Here is a 14,396-nt window from a genome sequence, read left to right as displayed (position 1 = left end):
GGGGGCTGGGCTCAGCTTGTCACCTTGCCAGGCAGTCTCTCCCACACGAGGCTGTTTTTAGCTGTTTTAATAGCTGGCTTATTTTTTAATTGGTTGAAGCTTAACTTTGTTTCTGTAGTTCCAAAATTACATTGTGAAAAGATGTAAGCTGCATCTGAAACACTTAATGTATGCTTTTCATTTTAGAGACCAGAACAAATACAAAGATGCAGCTAATCTTCTGAATGATGCGTTGGCCATCCGCGAAAAGACCTTGGGCAAAGATCATCCCGCGGTTCGTGTATCTGCTTCTTTCATTCTTTCTATATTTTATATTTTATTTTCCCTGATTTGCTTTTTTACCCAACTCATTTTAATATTAAACTCAACAGGGAAGGTTTAAGAGCTGCCTTTCCACTAGATGGCACAGGTAGGGGCCTTCCTACTTTACCCCAGTGATCAGCCCCTGCTGATTACGGCCAGCGCACCGTAACCTGGCCGTGGCCACCACCTCAGAAGGGTTGCGTGCTACATTTTTGGATCCTAAATCAAATCACATGCACGTCTACAAATTTTTTTCTAAAGGATTTATGTTGTCTTTTTATTAAAATCTGGTCAGATTTGCATACAGATCTGTTTGGTTGGCTTTGTGGCTTCCAGTGAAATTACAAAACAAAATCAAGACCAAGGAATGCGATTCTCAACTGTTCATCTAAACTGCCTGCTTAGGCTCAAATCAAAACAACAAAAGAATCAAGACTGTACTGCTGTTGACTTGTTACTTTGTGTCATCTGCGTTCCCATGAATGGCTCTCTTGCTTGTGGCAGAATCCATGTTCCTGTGCGTACTATGTCGGTGTCACTCACCATTCTTTGTGGTTCCCTCTGTGTTGGTAGGTGGCAGCGACCCTGAACAACCTCGCAGTGCTTTACGGCAAGAGAGGGAAGTACAGAGAAGCGGAGCCGCTGTGTAAGAGAGCTCTGGAGATCAGAGAGAAGGTGCTCCTTCCGTGTTTCAGTCTCCAGTTTGACCACTGTGATACGTCATGACTGACCATTTACTGAAAATAGCTCCTTCAGTAAGGTGGACGGCCACATTGGCCCATGCGGGTCGGGGGATTCCGAGGGTGGTGTCAGCGTCTGCGTGCCCCTAGTCTGAAGTGGCCTAGAAGTGACTCTATCAAAGGAGGAATTTCTGAGGGTAGAGGCTCATTTGACAACAGGGCATGTGCCTGCCAATAAGAAAAACATTAACATTTAAAATAAAGTCACCAAATATGCTTATACAGCTTTCAAAAATGAAACCATTATTTTCAGAACTAAAGATTAATTCAGAGCTGTAGATTGTCAGTGTCCTGGCTGTTTAATACCAGCTACTACAGTTTGTTTAGTTTTGAGCCACATGGCAAGGAATTGGGAAAGGAAAATGAAAAGGGGCTCGTTATCAAATTATGCAGGTAGAATTTGGTCATGCTGCTACCGTGTTTCCCCGAAAATAAGACCTAGCCGGACCATCAGCTCTAATGCGTCTTTTAGAGCAAAAATTAATACAAGACCCAGTCTTATCTAACATAATATAATATAAGACCGGATCTTACCTAACATAATATAAGACCTGGTCTTATCTAATATAATATAACGTAAGACCGGGTCTTATATTAATTTTTGCTCCAAAAGACGCATTAGAGCTGATGGTCCGGCTAGGTCTTATTTTCGGGGAAACACAGTATCTGCATATTTATGAAATAAAATTGTCAGATTTTGTGGGACGGAGAACACAGAAGTATGGAATGAGGGATTACAAACTGTACAGTGGTCTGCCAGATCCACTCATACGTATGTGCTCTTGCGATCACTCCTTTACAAACGTTCATTGGAGACTTGGGGACCCTGCTTAGTTAGAGTTGGTGGTTTACAGATCAGAGATGCCTCCCCTTTCTTGGAGCAAGACTAGTAGATTTGGGGACACAGGGTGCGTTGGTTTCCAGGATGGAGCTTGGGGGAAGTTGAGATCAGGGCGCCTCCAAATCTAGGGTTGGTGTTTGAACGAGTCTTAGATCACTGAGTTCAGCATTTCCCAGGCAGGGAGAGAGGGAATGCTGGAAGGGATCGGGGTGCCACATGCCTCCTTGGGGACCATCTGGGTAAAGGCACAGAATTGAGAGAACGAATTGCATGTTCAAAGTACTGAGGAAATATTTTAGTATTTATTCATCCATTTGAGATGCATTGGGGAAGACAAAGAATTTGTACTCTTGGGGCTTACATTTCATTGTGTGAGCATTGGGCAGTAAAAGACTAAACAGATGAACAAGACAGTTTTCGGCAGTGACGTTTGCCAAGAAAGGAAAGAAGCAGGTGATGTATTGGTGAGTTACCTGGGTGGCTGTGCTGAGGTCTTCCTCAAGCTGGAGAGAGGGCAGTCCCCTCTGAGGGGCCTGAAGAACAACCTGAAGGATAAGTAGTTGGGAGCGGGGCAGGGAGAGCATCGGGCACCTGGGGCAGCGAGTCGAAGTGGCCGCACAGCTGGAGTTGGACATGTGAGGGGAAGTGGCTTGGGGCGATCGAGGAGGGCCTGAATGAACGTGAGGGGTGTGCGGGCGGGGGTGGAGGCTTGGGGACCTCCTCTGGAGGCTTGGACGCACAGGAACCAGTCTAGCGCAGCAGCTCCGGTCAGAAAGGGCTCTTGAGCACCCAGCACAGCCTCTGTAAAGCCAGTTTCCTCCTCTTCAGGGCGTGTGTCATCATGGGACCTACCAGGTAGGATTACTGTAAGAACTGAAGTTAAAGCACATCCAGGAAACGAGCACACCTCCCTCCCCCCCCACAGGAAGAGTTCACTATGCTCCAGTTATTACTATTATATGACGTGCAGAGCCATTAAGGATTAAAGGCCTGGAAGTGACGCCCCGTCATATTTATGCCGAGAAAGGTCCCTCACAAAGTGGATAAGATAGAAACAAAGCCAATGAGTTTGTCTGACACCACTGTCTGTTCTCAGGTTCTGGGGAAGGACCACCCCGATGTCGCCAAGCAGTTAAATAACCTGGCCTTGCTGTGCCAGAACCAGGGCAAGTACGAGGAAGTGGAGTATTACTATCAGAGAGCCCTGGACATCTACCAGACAAAACTGGGGCCCGACGACCCCAACGTGGCCAAAACGAAGAATAACCTGGTATGTTGACAGGGACCGCTCTGCACACAGCACCCGACGCTGTCTTTGAAATCCGCAGTGTCGTGATCCAACCTGTAGGTAGGAACGCGTGCTTCGTGTGCTTCTGCAGAATCCTGAGTGTTTACTTTTATTTCCAGGCGTCCTGCTACCTGAAGCAAGGGAAGTTCAAGCAGGCAGAAACGCTGTACAAAGAGATTCTTACTCGTGCGCACGAAAGGGAGTTTGGTTCTGTAGATGGTAAGAAATCTACTCCTGTTTGTAAGCAGATAACGATTGTAGGGTGCCTTACGCGTGCTTCCCAGCTTGAAATTGGCAATACCCAAGTCATCAAGTATTTCCAAGACAGAATTTACGAATTTTAGAAACGATTTTCTAAATGGCGCTTACAGGAGAGGGTGTGGCACAGCCCGAGCGCTCATTGGCTCATTCGTTCATTTATCTTGCGGTGAATGCAGGGACCCCTGCATGCTTGCCTGGCATTACTGATATTTCAGTGGGGTCTGCACCCCCGGTGAGGGGTGGTGGCCACCTGCCTCACAACTTTTCACGCTGCCCTTTCCAGAGTCCATGCTTGCTTCAGGCACAACCTACATGCACCAACTCTAGAAAACCTCCCTGGAGTCATCAGTGCTTTCTAGAATGTTCTGTAATCCAGAGATCCTCAAAGTGCCATCAGGGACCAAAGCATCGGCACCACCTAGGACCTGTCAGAAATGGAAATTCTCGACCCATCCCAGGCCTGCCGGGTTACTTGACTGTCTTGAAGACAGGACCTGCCTCCTTTCTATTCTCTCTGGCATTACAGGTGCTCAATACACAGTTTGGGAGTGAACATTTCACAGGATATAAATTGCTCAATAAAGCAAAGTAATTGTGTGTTACGTAAGGCATTTATTTTTTTCCTCCACTAGGTATTACATGAGGTGTTCAGAATGAGGACAGTTGTTCTACACTTAAGAATGTGTAGGGAAAGAGAGGTTTTGGTTAATTTCTTCTTTTATAGAGTTTCTAGAAACCACCTTTGAAAAGTCTTTAGAAAGTGCATTCGTTTTTTTCCCTCTGTTAATAAGTAGAGCAGTAAATCTCTTTCACTGTCACAGTACAGCTATGCCTCAGATTCATCATTCTGAGAATGGATTGTGTTTGCAGTTGTGGGCAGGCCAGGGTAACCGCTGACATCCCTGAATCCCTGGGGGTTACGAGGTTTCCTCGTCTGACTGCAGGGGCTGGTCTCGTGATCCTAGGCCGTCTCCTAGTGCTGCTTTTCACAGATTATGTTCGTGGGAGCACTTGTTTTTTTGTGATTTGCTTGCTTCTTTCTACTAAAAGTGGTAGCATGAAGCCCAGTTAATTGGGTCCTAGTTAAAAGCAGTTTTCCTATACTTGGATTCATGCTCCATACGAATGTTAAAAGAGGGACAGAGGCATTTTTCCTGCAGGCAAGATGCCGGTGTGTGCTGTACACTCAGCCCAGCGCACGATCTTCTGTTTCACAGGCCTCTCTTGCTCAGGACATGTGCTCTGGAATCTGACCTGGTTTGTTGTCAGGAAATGAAGCAACACAATGGTCGGTAGATGCAGCTAAAAGCTACGCTAAGTAATAGTGTTCGTTCGTTAAATACTGTTCACTCCTTTAAACCCAGTGTCTATGATGGGCATTAAGGCCTGAAGGACTCCCGTGTCCTCACTTTATGTTTACTATATTTTAAACACGTTTAATGGTAAGGAAGGGCCCTGCAGACCTTCTGTGCTCAGTGCTCTGAAGTTCGGGGGCCGGAGGCCGACGCACATCTCTGGTGAGGAGGAGGCAGGGTTGACACGCCCTCTGCTCCTGAAAAAACAAAACCCCCAGTATTTACCACTAGTTTCTCTCTTCTGTGACATGACGGTGGTCATGATACTTTGCAATTAGCAGCTTTAACGTGTGTCTTATTTAGTGTTCCCAGCAGTCCTGTGAAGTGGGTCAAACACTCCCGCCCCACTCTAGGAGCCAGGACGCCGCGCACTCAGTGACGTACCGAGGTTTGGTGGTTGCCGAGTAGCTGGCCTGGGTGGGAGCGCAGGCCTCTTCCTGCAGAGCCGAGAGGCACTCACCGCGGGGCAGCTCCCGGGGACAGGAATGTCACCTGTGCTTTCCTCACCCACACATGTCCTTAGTGTTGGCAGTGGCTTGCCTTCTTTGGGCGCCTCTCTAGGTATGGAACAAACCATACTTTACATGGATGCCGCTTGTTTATATTTGGAGCTTGAGCATTTTTTCATGTCATAAAAATATTTTCATACACTTCACTCTTAAGGCTGCTTACCCTCCGTGGTGTGGGTACGTTAGTTCTCTAGAAACTTTGGAGGAATGGCAGGTGTTCATGTTCTCAAAAGTTAAGGAGACCTTAAAGGACCGGCATCTTTTCTCCCAGCATTTTACTTTTTGTTAGACTTTCGTTTAATCTAGGTTGCTCAAATTTTAAAACTCCCAAGTGTTCTGTGCATATTCTAGCGTTAAAAACATTTCCTGGTAGGGACCCACCCCAGCATTGGTCCAGTTTTGTTGACAGTTGCCTTCCGGTCTGGGCGCTTTTGTTTCCGCATCTTCCACCCACAGTGCTCACGTGACGGCCACTCCTGCTTGTCTCTTGTGGTTCTGTCCTCATAGGCTTTCTCCTCCTCGTCGACGTCACCTGTCCGAGTTGTAAGACGTAATATCTAAGGAGGATTGTAGGAAAAACAGCAAAACCTTGTCATCACTGACAACTGACAGCTTCTGCTCGCGGGGCTCTATCATGCTTCAGTTTAGTGTGTTATGTTTTCTTCCCTAGACGAAAATAAACCCATCTGGATGCATGCTGAAGAAAGAGAAGAGTGCAAAGTAAGAGGGCTGTGTTGGGGGAGATTTTCTAAATTGGATATGTTGCTTTCAAGATAATTATTCATTTGAAATTATTTGTCGTAATATAGGGAAAACAAAAGGATGGGACATCTTTTGGAGAGTATGGCGGCTGGTACAAAGCCTGCAAAGTTGATAGGTATGTCTCTTTAACTAAAAAAACAAGACAGTTGTGGAAGGTGCTAGTGCTTTAAAGGGCGACTTGCAAATGACCATTGAATGTGCACATTCCCTTCAGGTGGAATGGTTCCACAGTCCCATATTTCTCCCCAAACCCAATAAAAATCCTGTAAGTTTATGAGATAATTGACATATTCAAAAGCCACTGTGAGAGGGCTAAAGTGTGGGTTCTGCCCGTTCACAGTACTCGGTCCAAGGCCAACCACCAAGCTGCAGGAGAAGGTCGCTAAGTAGGCACATGGCCGTTCAGGTGGCCGTGGGTGCACCCACCGAGACAGGTCAGCGGACTGCAGAGGCCACCCCTTTGCAGGCCTGTGTCCAGACGCTGCGGGCAGACGCTGAAGCACCCCCCTTTTCGTCAGCACCCTCGGGGCCTGGGTGTCTGCAGAGGGCAGTGTGAGCACCCCCACGCCGGCCCTGGGAGCCAGGCTGCTGCTGCCTCCATTGCCCCTACTGACTGGAAGGCCTCTTCTGCTCTGTCCTGTCCTAACGCTGACTCGTCTTTTAAGACTCAGTTTACCTATTTCAGGAAAACTCTGAACCCCTCATCTGGGTTCCTCATAGCACTTAGCACATGTTAAGTACATATGCTTTATTTCTCCCACTGCTGTGTAATGATCTCAAAGACATGGAGTAGAGCCTGTCACTAGCAGGGAAAGAGTCTCATGAAGTGCAGTTTGAGTGAACTAGGTTTATTTCTAGTTTTTGGAAGACGCTGTGTCGAGAATGCAGAAACGCACCACCCCCGTCTGCCTCGTCCTCCATCACACGGTCAGGCTTCCTTCCGCTGCTGGCGTTTGGGTTCGCTTGTTCTCCCCTCTGCTTGTGGAAACAGTGAATTAGAAACCCAAAACGCCATGTCCTCCAGGGAGGCATGTGATCGCTAGACAGACCCACCGCACACGGTTCTGTGACAGCAGCCGCGGCTGGGAAAGGACCGGGCTCAGCGCCGTGTCTGGCCCTGCAGAGGTGTCTGCAGGCCGCATCCGTCCACATGCACGGCCCCACACAGCTGGGGGGCAGGGCGCTGGAGACAGAAGAGCTTTTATAATTTTGCATTTGAAAAGAGCACCCTAGAAGTTTAAAAAAGGTTTGTAACCAAACCTCTGCTTCTGGTGCTTTAGATTATGTGCTGTTGATAGTGGCTGCTGTGAAACTTACATTTAACATTTCTGTGTATTATATGCTTTCTTGTAGTCCAACGGTCACAACTACTTTAAAAAACCTTGGGGCACTTTACAGACGTCAGGGCAAATTTGAAGCTGCAGAAACACTGGAAGAAGCAGCGATGAGGTCACGCAAACAGGTTAGAAACCTTCTGTTTTTAACTTAGCCGTTAGAACTTTGGCTTTAATGATTCTCTTTTTATGTGACTTATTGAACTCTTGATTTAGAAATAGAAAATCTTTTAGTTTGTACAAATAAGATTATATTGTTTAGAAGATTGTAAATATGACACCAAAAGCACAGGCAGCAAAAGAAAACCTCGATCAGTTAGATTCAACAAAATTAGAAAAGGTTGTGCGTTCAAGGCCACTATCAAGAAAGTGAAAAGACACCCACAGAATGGGTGACAGTATTTGCAGCTCACATATCTGATAAGAACCTAGATCCAGAAGGTATAAAGACGAAAGGACCAGCTAATTAAGACACGAGCAAAGGACCTGAATAGACATTTCTCTGAAGATAATACACAGATGCCAGCAATCACGTGAAAAATGCTCAGCGTCCTTAGTCATTGGGGAAGCAGAACAAAAGGACGCGAGAGCCCTCTTCATACCCGCTAGGACGGCTGGAGTAAAAAACAAAAGGAAATCACGAGCGTTGGCCAGGCTGTGGGGAAATTGAACCCTTGGGCCCTGCTGGTGGCGATGTAAAATGGTGCGGCCACTGTGGACGATAGTTTGGCAGTTCGTCAGAGCGATAAACAGAGTTACTATATGACCCAGCAATCCACTCCTAGGTATGTGCCAAAAGGAGCTGAACACAGGTTCTCAAAACAAACAGCTGATTTTGTTAGTCACGGTAGTTCTGTTGTCTAAAGTTGCTGGGAACATGAATTAGCAAATTCTCCTAGCAGATAATACAGTTAGGTTCCTGTGAGCCTTTGGTCACATTTTCATCAACGCATGACCTGTTTTATGTGTGTTTCTGTGTAAAGACACCTTATTTAGAATGGATTGTTGGTTCATGAACCCCGAATTCATGGCCAGTAGCACCGTGTGTAACTCACGCCTCAAGGCAGTCTCACTCAGGGTTTGCTCCGGGAGGCACATCCCAGCCTTCACGCATGGGCCATTTTAAACAGTGAAATCTCCACAGAAAGGACAAAAATTCGGAACACGTGGCACTAAGGAATTTAGATTGGGAGAAGGACACTTGTTTATCGTCTGAGAGAAAACAAGAAAGCAGAGTGTTACCTTTTTGGATCTCAGCTAGGGTCTTGCCCATCGCTGACTGGGCCGTTTGGCCGCTCTACGTGTCTTGAGTGACCGGAAGCCCTGCGAGTGTTCATTGGGCTCCCCCGTCACCCGGCACGGAGGTGAATGCAGAAGTGCGGAGGCAGCATGCCTGGACACGTTCACGGCAGCCATGTGCACAGAGGTCTAAATGCAGAGACAGGCCACACCGCGTGCCCACTGGGTGGGCGGCTGAACCAAATGGTGTATCTACTGGGGGTATTGGCAGGACAAAGTTATGGACCCGTTTTCCTTAATCGACTGAGATGTTTTAGTTATGCTGAAACACAATTTGTAAAGAAAATACAGGAAAAAGGCTTCATTCTTGCCCTTAAATTACCAGTTTTCAGAGCAAGGAATTTTTTCTGTATATATATAAAGATGGCAGTTTTGTTTTTTACTTTTAGGACTGAAGGGACAGGTATGGGTTTTTCTTCCCTTGAATGGGGTATAAGTAGGCTCTTATGTGGTTGTTGGTTTATGGCCCCTTCTTGTCTGGGATTAAAATTACTCATATATACCTTAGAATTTGTTTCTTTCAAAAGTCTGTGCAGAGCGATGAGAGAAGACCTGGCAGAGGCATTGTCGGTGCTGCTCTCCCGCCGTGCCCAGGGCAGCCCCTTCCCAAGCCCTGGCGTCCTCCCAGGCAGGGGTTGTGACTGCAGGGCAGCTGCTCCCGCTCTGTGGCTGCTGCGTGGCGGTGGGGGAGCCCGGGCACAAGCTGCGCATTCTAGCTCGGGACCTGTTTTCATCAGGAGTGGTGTCAGCAGTACAGCTTTGTTCTGAAGAGCCAGTGATGTTTATCAGAGGAGCAGAGGCCAGAGGCGGCCTGCAGGAGTGTAAAGGAAGGCCTGCTACTGCTTTCCTGAGGACGGTGCCCGCCTGCTGGGCCAGGGGAGAGTCCCAGGAGCATGTGGTCTGGGCTTTGTGTCTCTGGAGGGACGGTGAACGTCAGCGACGGTGCCGCATCCGCCTGAGCTGGTTGGGTTGAAATCCCATAAAACGTGGCACCTTTGTCATCAGATTGGACTGAAATACACGTGGAGGAGTCATTGTTGGCTTTTATCCTGTGACGTGTTAACCCAAATATACATCTTTGAGAAAATAGGAGAGTGCTTGCTTCCCAAAGGCGACGTTTGCTCTTAAAACTCCTCCTATAAATTAGTGGCTCGTTTTTAAACTGTTCTACCGAGAATAAAGCGATGCGTGTCCTTACTGTGGAGGCACGAAACACCAGGGGTTAGTGTTAAAGTGCTAAAAACTGGGCGTTTTCCCAGCATCTCGTCGTGAAACTTTCCAGACAAAATTTGAGACGAATTCGACACGCCCGCCACCTGGATTGTCACAAACGTTTGTCACATGTTTGTGCATCTCGCCCGCCCGCCCGCCCGTCCCGTTTCTGAAGCATTTCAGATGTGAGTGCAGCACACACTTCCTTCTGGCCACGTGCTCGTGTAAGCCACCGCTGGGCACAGTCTTCCTTGATGGTTTTCCAGTTTGAGGTGGAATGGGCGCAGAGTGAAACACACAAGTCTGAAGTGGTCCTTCCTGAGAACCACTGTCCCTTTTTTCCTCCAGTGTTTAAGGACGGTTTACTTTTGTCCTGGGGACGGGGGACGACGCGTAGCTGTGTGGCAATCCCTAGTGAGACCTACGTGCTAATGGCTGAAACCCTGTTCCCTGCCTGACTCGCAGGGTCTCGACAATGTTCACAAACAGAGGGTGGCCGAGGTGCTGAATGACCCCGAGAGCTCGGACAGGCGCCGGAGCCGGGAGAGCCTCAACACAGACGTGGTCAAGTACGAGAGCGGCCCTGACGGGGGCGAGGAAGTGAGTATGAGCGTGGAGTGGAACGGGGTGAGTACAGCCCACGGCGTTGCCAGTGCTGCAGGCGGCTGCCTGCCCCCCACCTCCCTGCGCCTCCCCCCCCCAGCGGTGCTGCTGGCAGTCTCCCTGTCTGAGCTAGACCTGCCGCTTCTCTCCAGTTATGTACGCATGAAGCTTTTCTGTTCTCACCTCCTGCTAATACTCAGTCTGTGATTTGTTTAAGTGGTAATTTTCTTCTCGGGAATCCATGAAAGCTGTTCAGCTCAACTTTGAGCACTTCAATGCTGATTGAGTGTCCTGGTTATTCAGAGCATAATCCATAAGGGTTGTATTTTAACAGCAAACTTAGTGTGGCGATAACTGACTCGCTTTTTTCACCTCCCGTTCCATGGCTAACTCCAGTGTTCCTGATCTCACTGAGCACGCCGCTGTCGGCTTTGTGAGAATTCATTTAAAGGCCTTAAGGGAAGTGCTTTTCCAGATAGAACTTGTCTTTAGAGAGCAGGCCAAGAGCAAGAACGCTGGGGTGGCTGCTCTCCATGTCCCACCTCGGTCCTGAATGTCACGTTCCCACTTGGGTCCGTGCTTCATTGCACTTCACAGTCACGTGGCAGAGGCTTCTGGACCCGGCACACGTGCCCGTGAGACGCGTCAGCGCTTGGCCAGGCCGCACGCACCCCTGGGTCTCACTAGTCTGCTTCTGTGGCAGCTCACTACCGCTGCTTGCCCAGTGACTGCCAGAATGGGTGGCCTGTGGACATTTTCTTTCTAGTCACTATTTGTAACGTGGGCAGTTTTTTTGTACATCGAGCTGGTATCTGAAATTTTGCTTGAATGCACGATTCACTCTGACGCATCCACGTGCATTATTGATTTTTTTTTGAAGCCACAGTAGTGCAGTTTTAGTTGTAATTGTGCACGTTTTGCCAGATAGTTTTGGGCTTTTTTATAATCTATATTTTTGAACCTGTGTATTCTTTGGGATACACAGGTAACAATCTATAGCTGTAACAATCTGGTGAGGATTAGCATTCTCAATAGACGTTTATGCAAGTTGTTGGTGGCTAGGATTTCAGGGAGAACGTCTTTTTGACCGTGTTTGTCTGGCAGCTTCCTTGCTTTGGGTTTTCCTGTGCCAAGACAACCAATCAGCATGTGCTTGGACCATTCACCGCCCTGGGCAGCGACCCAGAGGTAAAATGACGAGGACAGCCCCTCCCCCCATTCCACCCCCCAAATCCAGCCTGCACTCTGCTCTGTGCTTCCCTGGCGCTGCCGTCCCGCATGCTCTGTGTGGAGGCCAAGGTCCTTCTGGCGTCTAGACACCAGCGTGCAGATTTTGATACTCTTGAATGAAGTTCTGCAGGAACTTTCTCTTAAGACAGTATTTCTAGGTCAATCTTTCTCTGAAATCACATAACAAAATTATTGACAACTCAGAGTTCTGTTACTGTCTAAAGACAGACCCACGGATGAGGGGAGCTGCTCTCATCCCACCGTGGGGGGTTGTTGGGCAGCATCCTGCCCGGCCCGTGGGCTGGCGTTACAGATGGGGGGGGCAGTCCCTCCTGGGAGTGCGTGCTGGCCCCCCTTTCAGCTCTCATTGCCTTCCTCACTTGGAACGTGCTGTCACTTAGCTCACACACTGGGCTCCGGGCACCTTTTTACGTGACTTAGACACGTGTGGCTGTGCGTCTTTGACAGACTGTCTCAGGGCACACAGAATGGTCATGGGGCCGATTGACTGGAGAGGGCTAGATCCCAGGGCCTCCGTGCAGCGGTCCCCAAACTTGCTTTGAGTTACGGAAGGAGCCCTGTCCTCAAATGGAGGGGTAGCATGAAGCCCCGGTTAGTCTGGGAGAGGCACCCCAGGCCCCTGCTGACACTCAGCCACTGTCACCTCCACAGGGAGGCCTGGGCTCTCACACTGGTTTCCGCAAGCTCCAAGTCTCAGAAGGTAATCTGAGGCTCTCCCCAAAGTGGACATGAGTTTTCTTTTTAAAGCCTGCTTTTACTATTTAAAAAGGTGCAATAAGGGTGGTATGCACGTGTAGGTGTTTTTAAATTGTCTTCATTGAGGTGTAGTTATGTGCAACCCAAGGAGCCACTTTCAGGGTCCCGTTTGCTTTAGACGTTAACACCCTGCAGTGCGCACTTCAGCCTTAGTCCAGGTGTGAGACGAGGATCCCACGCTGTCTCCGTGTGTGCTCACCCCGGAGGTTTAGAAGCCGATGGTTGCCAGTGGCTACCACCGGCAACCATTGGTCTCTGCACCGAGACCCTGCAGAAGTGAACTGAAAGATCTGTGGATGGCAGAGCTCGTACTGCCACTGTCACTTCACATTTCAGGTGGGGGTTTCCAAAGGTAGTGCCGTTCTTACTGCTTCACTTTGTTATTCTAAGAACTTGGTACACGTTTATAATGAGAAAATGCCATTTTGATTTTTTTTCATATTGGGGTTCTGCATTGGATTTTAATTTTTTAAAAAAGATTCTCGTGCTCTTTAAAAAGTTTGAAAACTGCTAGCACGGGGAGTAGCATTGTGTGGCTGTGTTGGGCAGGTGGCAGGGAGCGGGCATGACAGCTCCACTCAGTTACCACCATTTACATGGCCACGAGGCGGGGTTCCCCGCATTCAGAAATAACAGTTACAACAAAGGGCATTGTCGTCAAACATAAGGTCACACACTAGGTTATAATAATCGCTCCTTGTAGGTCCTGAAAGGCCAGCTCAGTGCAGAACTGAATTACATGCTATTAAAATAGAAGAAAAGGAAGGTTCCTGGACACGAGCAGAGCCTTCCCATGAGGGATTAGATTCTTCACACGGGAGATGATTTGTTTAGGGAAGTACATTCTGTTCTCTTAAGGATGTGCCATCAGGATGGTGATTGAAGTATGTGAAAATGTAACTTCCTCATACTTATTTTTGTATGAAGTACAGATCTAAAAGTCACTGTCAAGACACATCTAAGTTAGTTCTCTTTTGTTTCCTGCTTCTAAAAACGCACAGGTTGTATGCAAATGCCTTTCTAGATAAAATTGGATTCCCCTTACCCTCGTCCATGTGGCTTCAGGTTACCTGGGAGGCCCACGTGTGTCAGGTGCTGGACCCCAGGTCCACCCCGGGCCATGTGGGAGCCTGCAGGCCATGCTGTTATTACGTGCTGTGTTTGTAGCCATGTACCGGGGCAGTGGGAAACAGCACCCCTGTCACAGTCCCGGGGAGCCGCGCTGTGCTTTCCGTTTTCTGGAAGGCTGCCCGTCTCTCCTGGGTCCGTCAGGAGTAGCCCACTCCCGCCTCCCCAGTCTTTACACACTGCTCCATGCTGTATTCCTAAAAGCTTTTCATACCCTAAACTCTTGTCCAGGATTACTGGGGAATGCATATACTGTTCCTTAGAAATAGGTTAATTTTTATTAAAAAGTATATTTGGAAGAAAACTAGAATATACTAAAAAAATAAAAAACCCAAATCACCAGAAATCCAAGACACTAAGTACTGCTGCACATTTCTTAACGTATACACTTCACTATTCATTTCTGTTAGAAACTCACTTTTTGACGTAAGTACTCTTTCATGGCAATATGAAGAAGCAGACCCTTTGTGAAGGTGTTAGGATGCGGTAAAACCTCCCAGCGCTCAAGCCATGTGAATAGAAATCCGCGTGGGTCCCGGAGGGTTTGGGGCTGTTCTTAGCCCTGGTTCTCACAGGTGGGACTCTAGGAGGTGAGTGCAGGCGTGAGCAGACCTCCTCACCTGCCCCCAGCACCGGGCACCGCGCAGAGCCCAGGGTCAGCTTGCTGCGGGCCCACAGGGAGGAGGGGGTGTTTGACATTGAGGTCCTTTCGAATCGGAGTAAATTACTCTCCCACACTCCGCTGTGTGTCTAG

The 14,396-nt window shown here is 48.3% G+C and overlaps 1 protein-coding gene across 21 annotated transcripts in view; it reads left to right on the top strand.

The window, feature by feature from the left end:
- The window catches only part of KLC1 (kinesin light chain 1), a 54,944-nt gene that overhangs the window by 26,856 nt on the left and 13,692 nt on the right, over nt 1-14,396 (top strand). For 10 of the 21 annotated variants that reach the window (XM_033108567.1, XM_033108566.1, XM_033108564.1 and 7 more), the window contains 8 exons: nt 187-274; nt 877-978; nt 2,981-3,154; nt 3,292-3,391; nt 5,968-6,017; nt 6,107-6,174; nt 7,413-7,521; nt 10,370-10,531. In XM_033108567.1, the coding sequence (XP_032964458.1) occupies nt 187-274; nt 877-978; nt 2,981-3,154; nt 3,292-3,391; nt 5,968-6,017; nt 6,107-6,174; nt 7,413-7,521; nt 10,370-10,531 (853 nt within the window). The remainder of the gene's footprint in view (nt 1-186; nt 275-876; nt 979-2,980; nt 3,155-3,291; nt 3,392-5,967; nt 6,018-6,106; nt 6,175-7,412; nt 7,522-10,369; nt 10,532-14,396) is intronic. The other 11 variants (XM_033108570.1, XM_033108563.1, XM_033108562.1 and 8 more) reach the window with 3 other exon arrangements.

The sequence above is a fragment of the Rhinolophus ferrumequinum genome, chromosome 6 (genome assembly GCF_004115265.2).
Source record: "Rhinolophus ferrumequinum isolate MPI-CBG mRhiFer1 chromosome 6, mRhiFer1_v1.p, whole genome shotgun sequence".
NCBI classification, from domain to species: Eukaryota; Metazoa; Chordata; class Mammalia; order Chiroptera; family Rhinolophidae; genus Rhinolophus; species Rhinolophus ferrumequinum.
The sequence above is the reverse complement of the archived record's forward strand: the minus strand, read 5'-3'. Positions and strand labels throughout refer to the sequence as shown.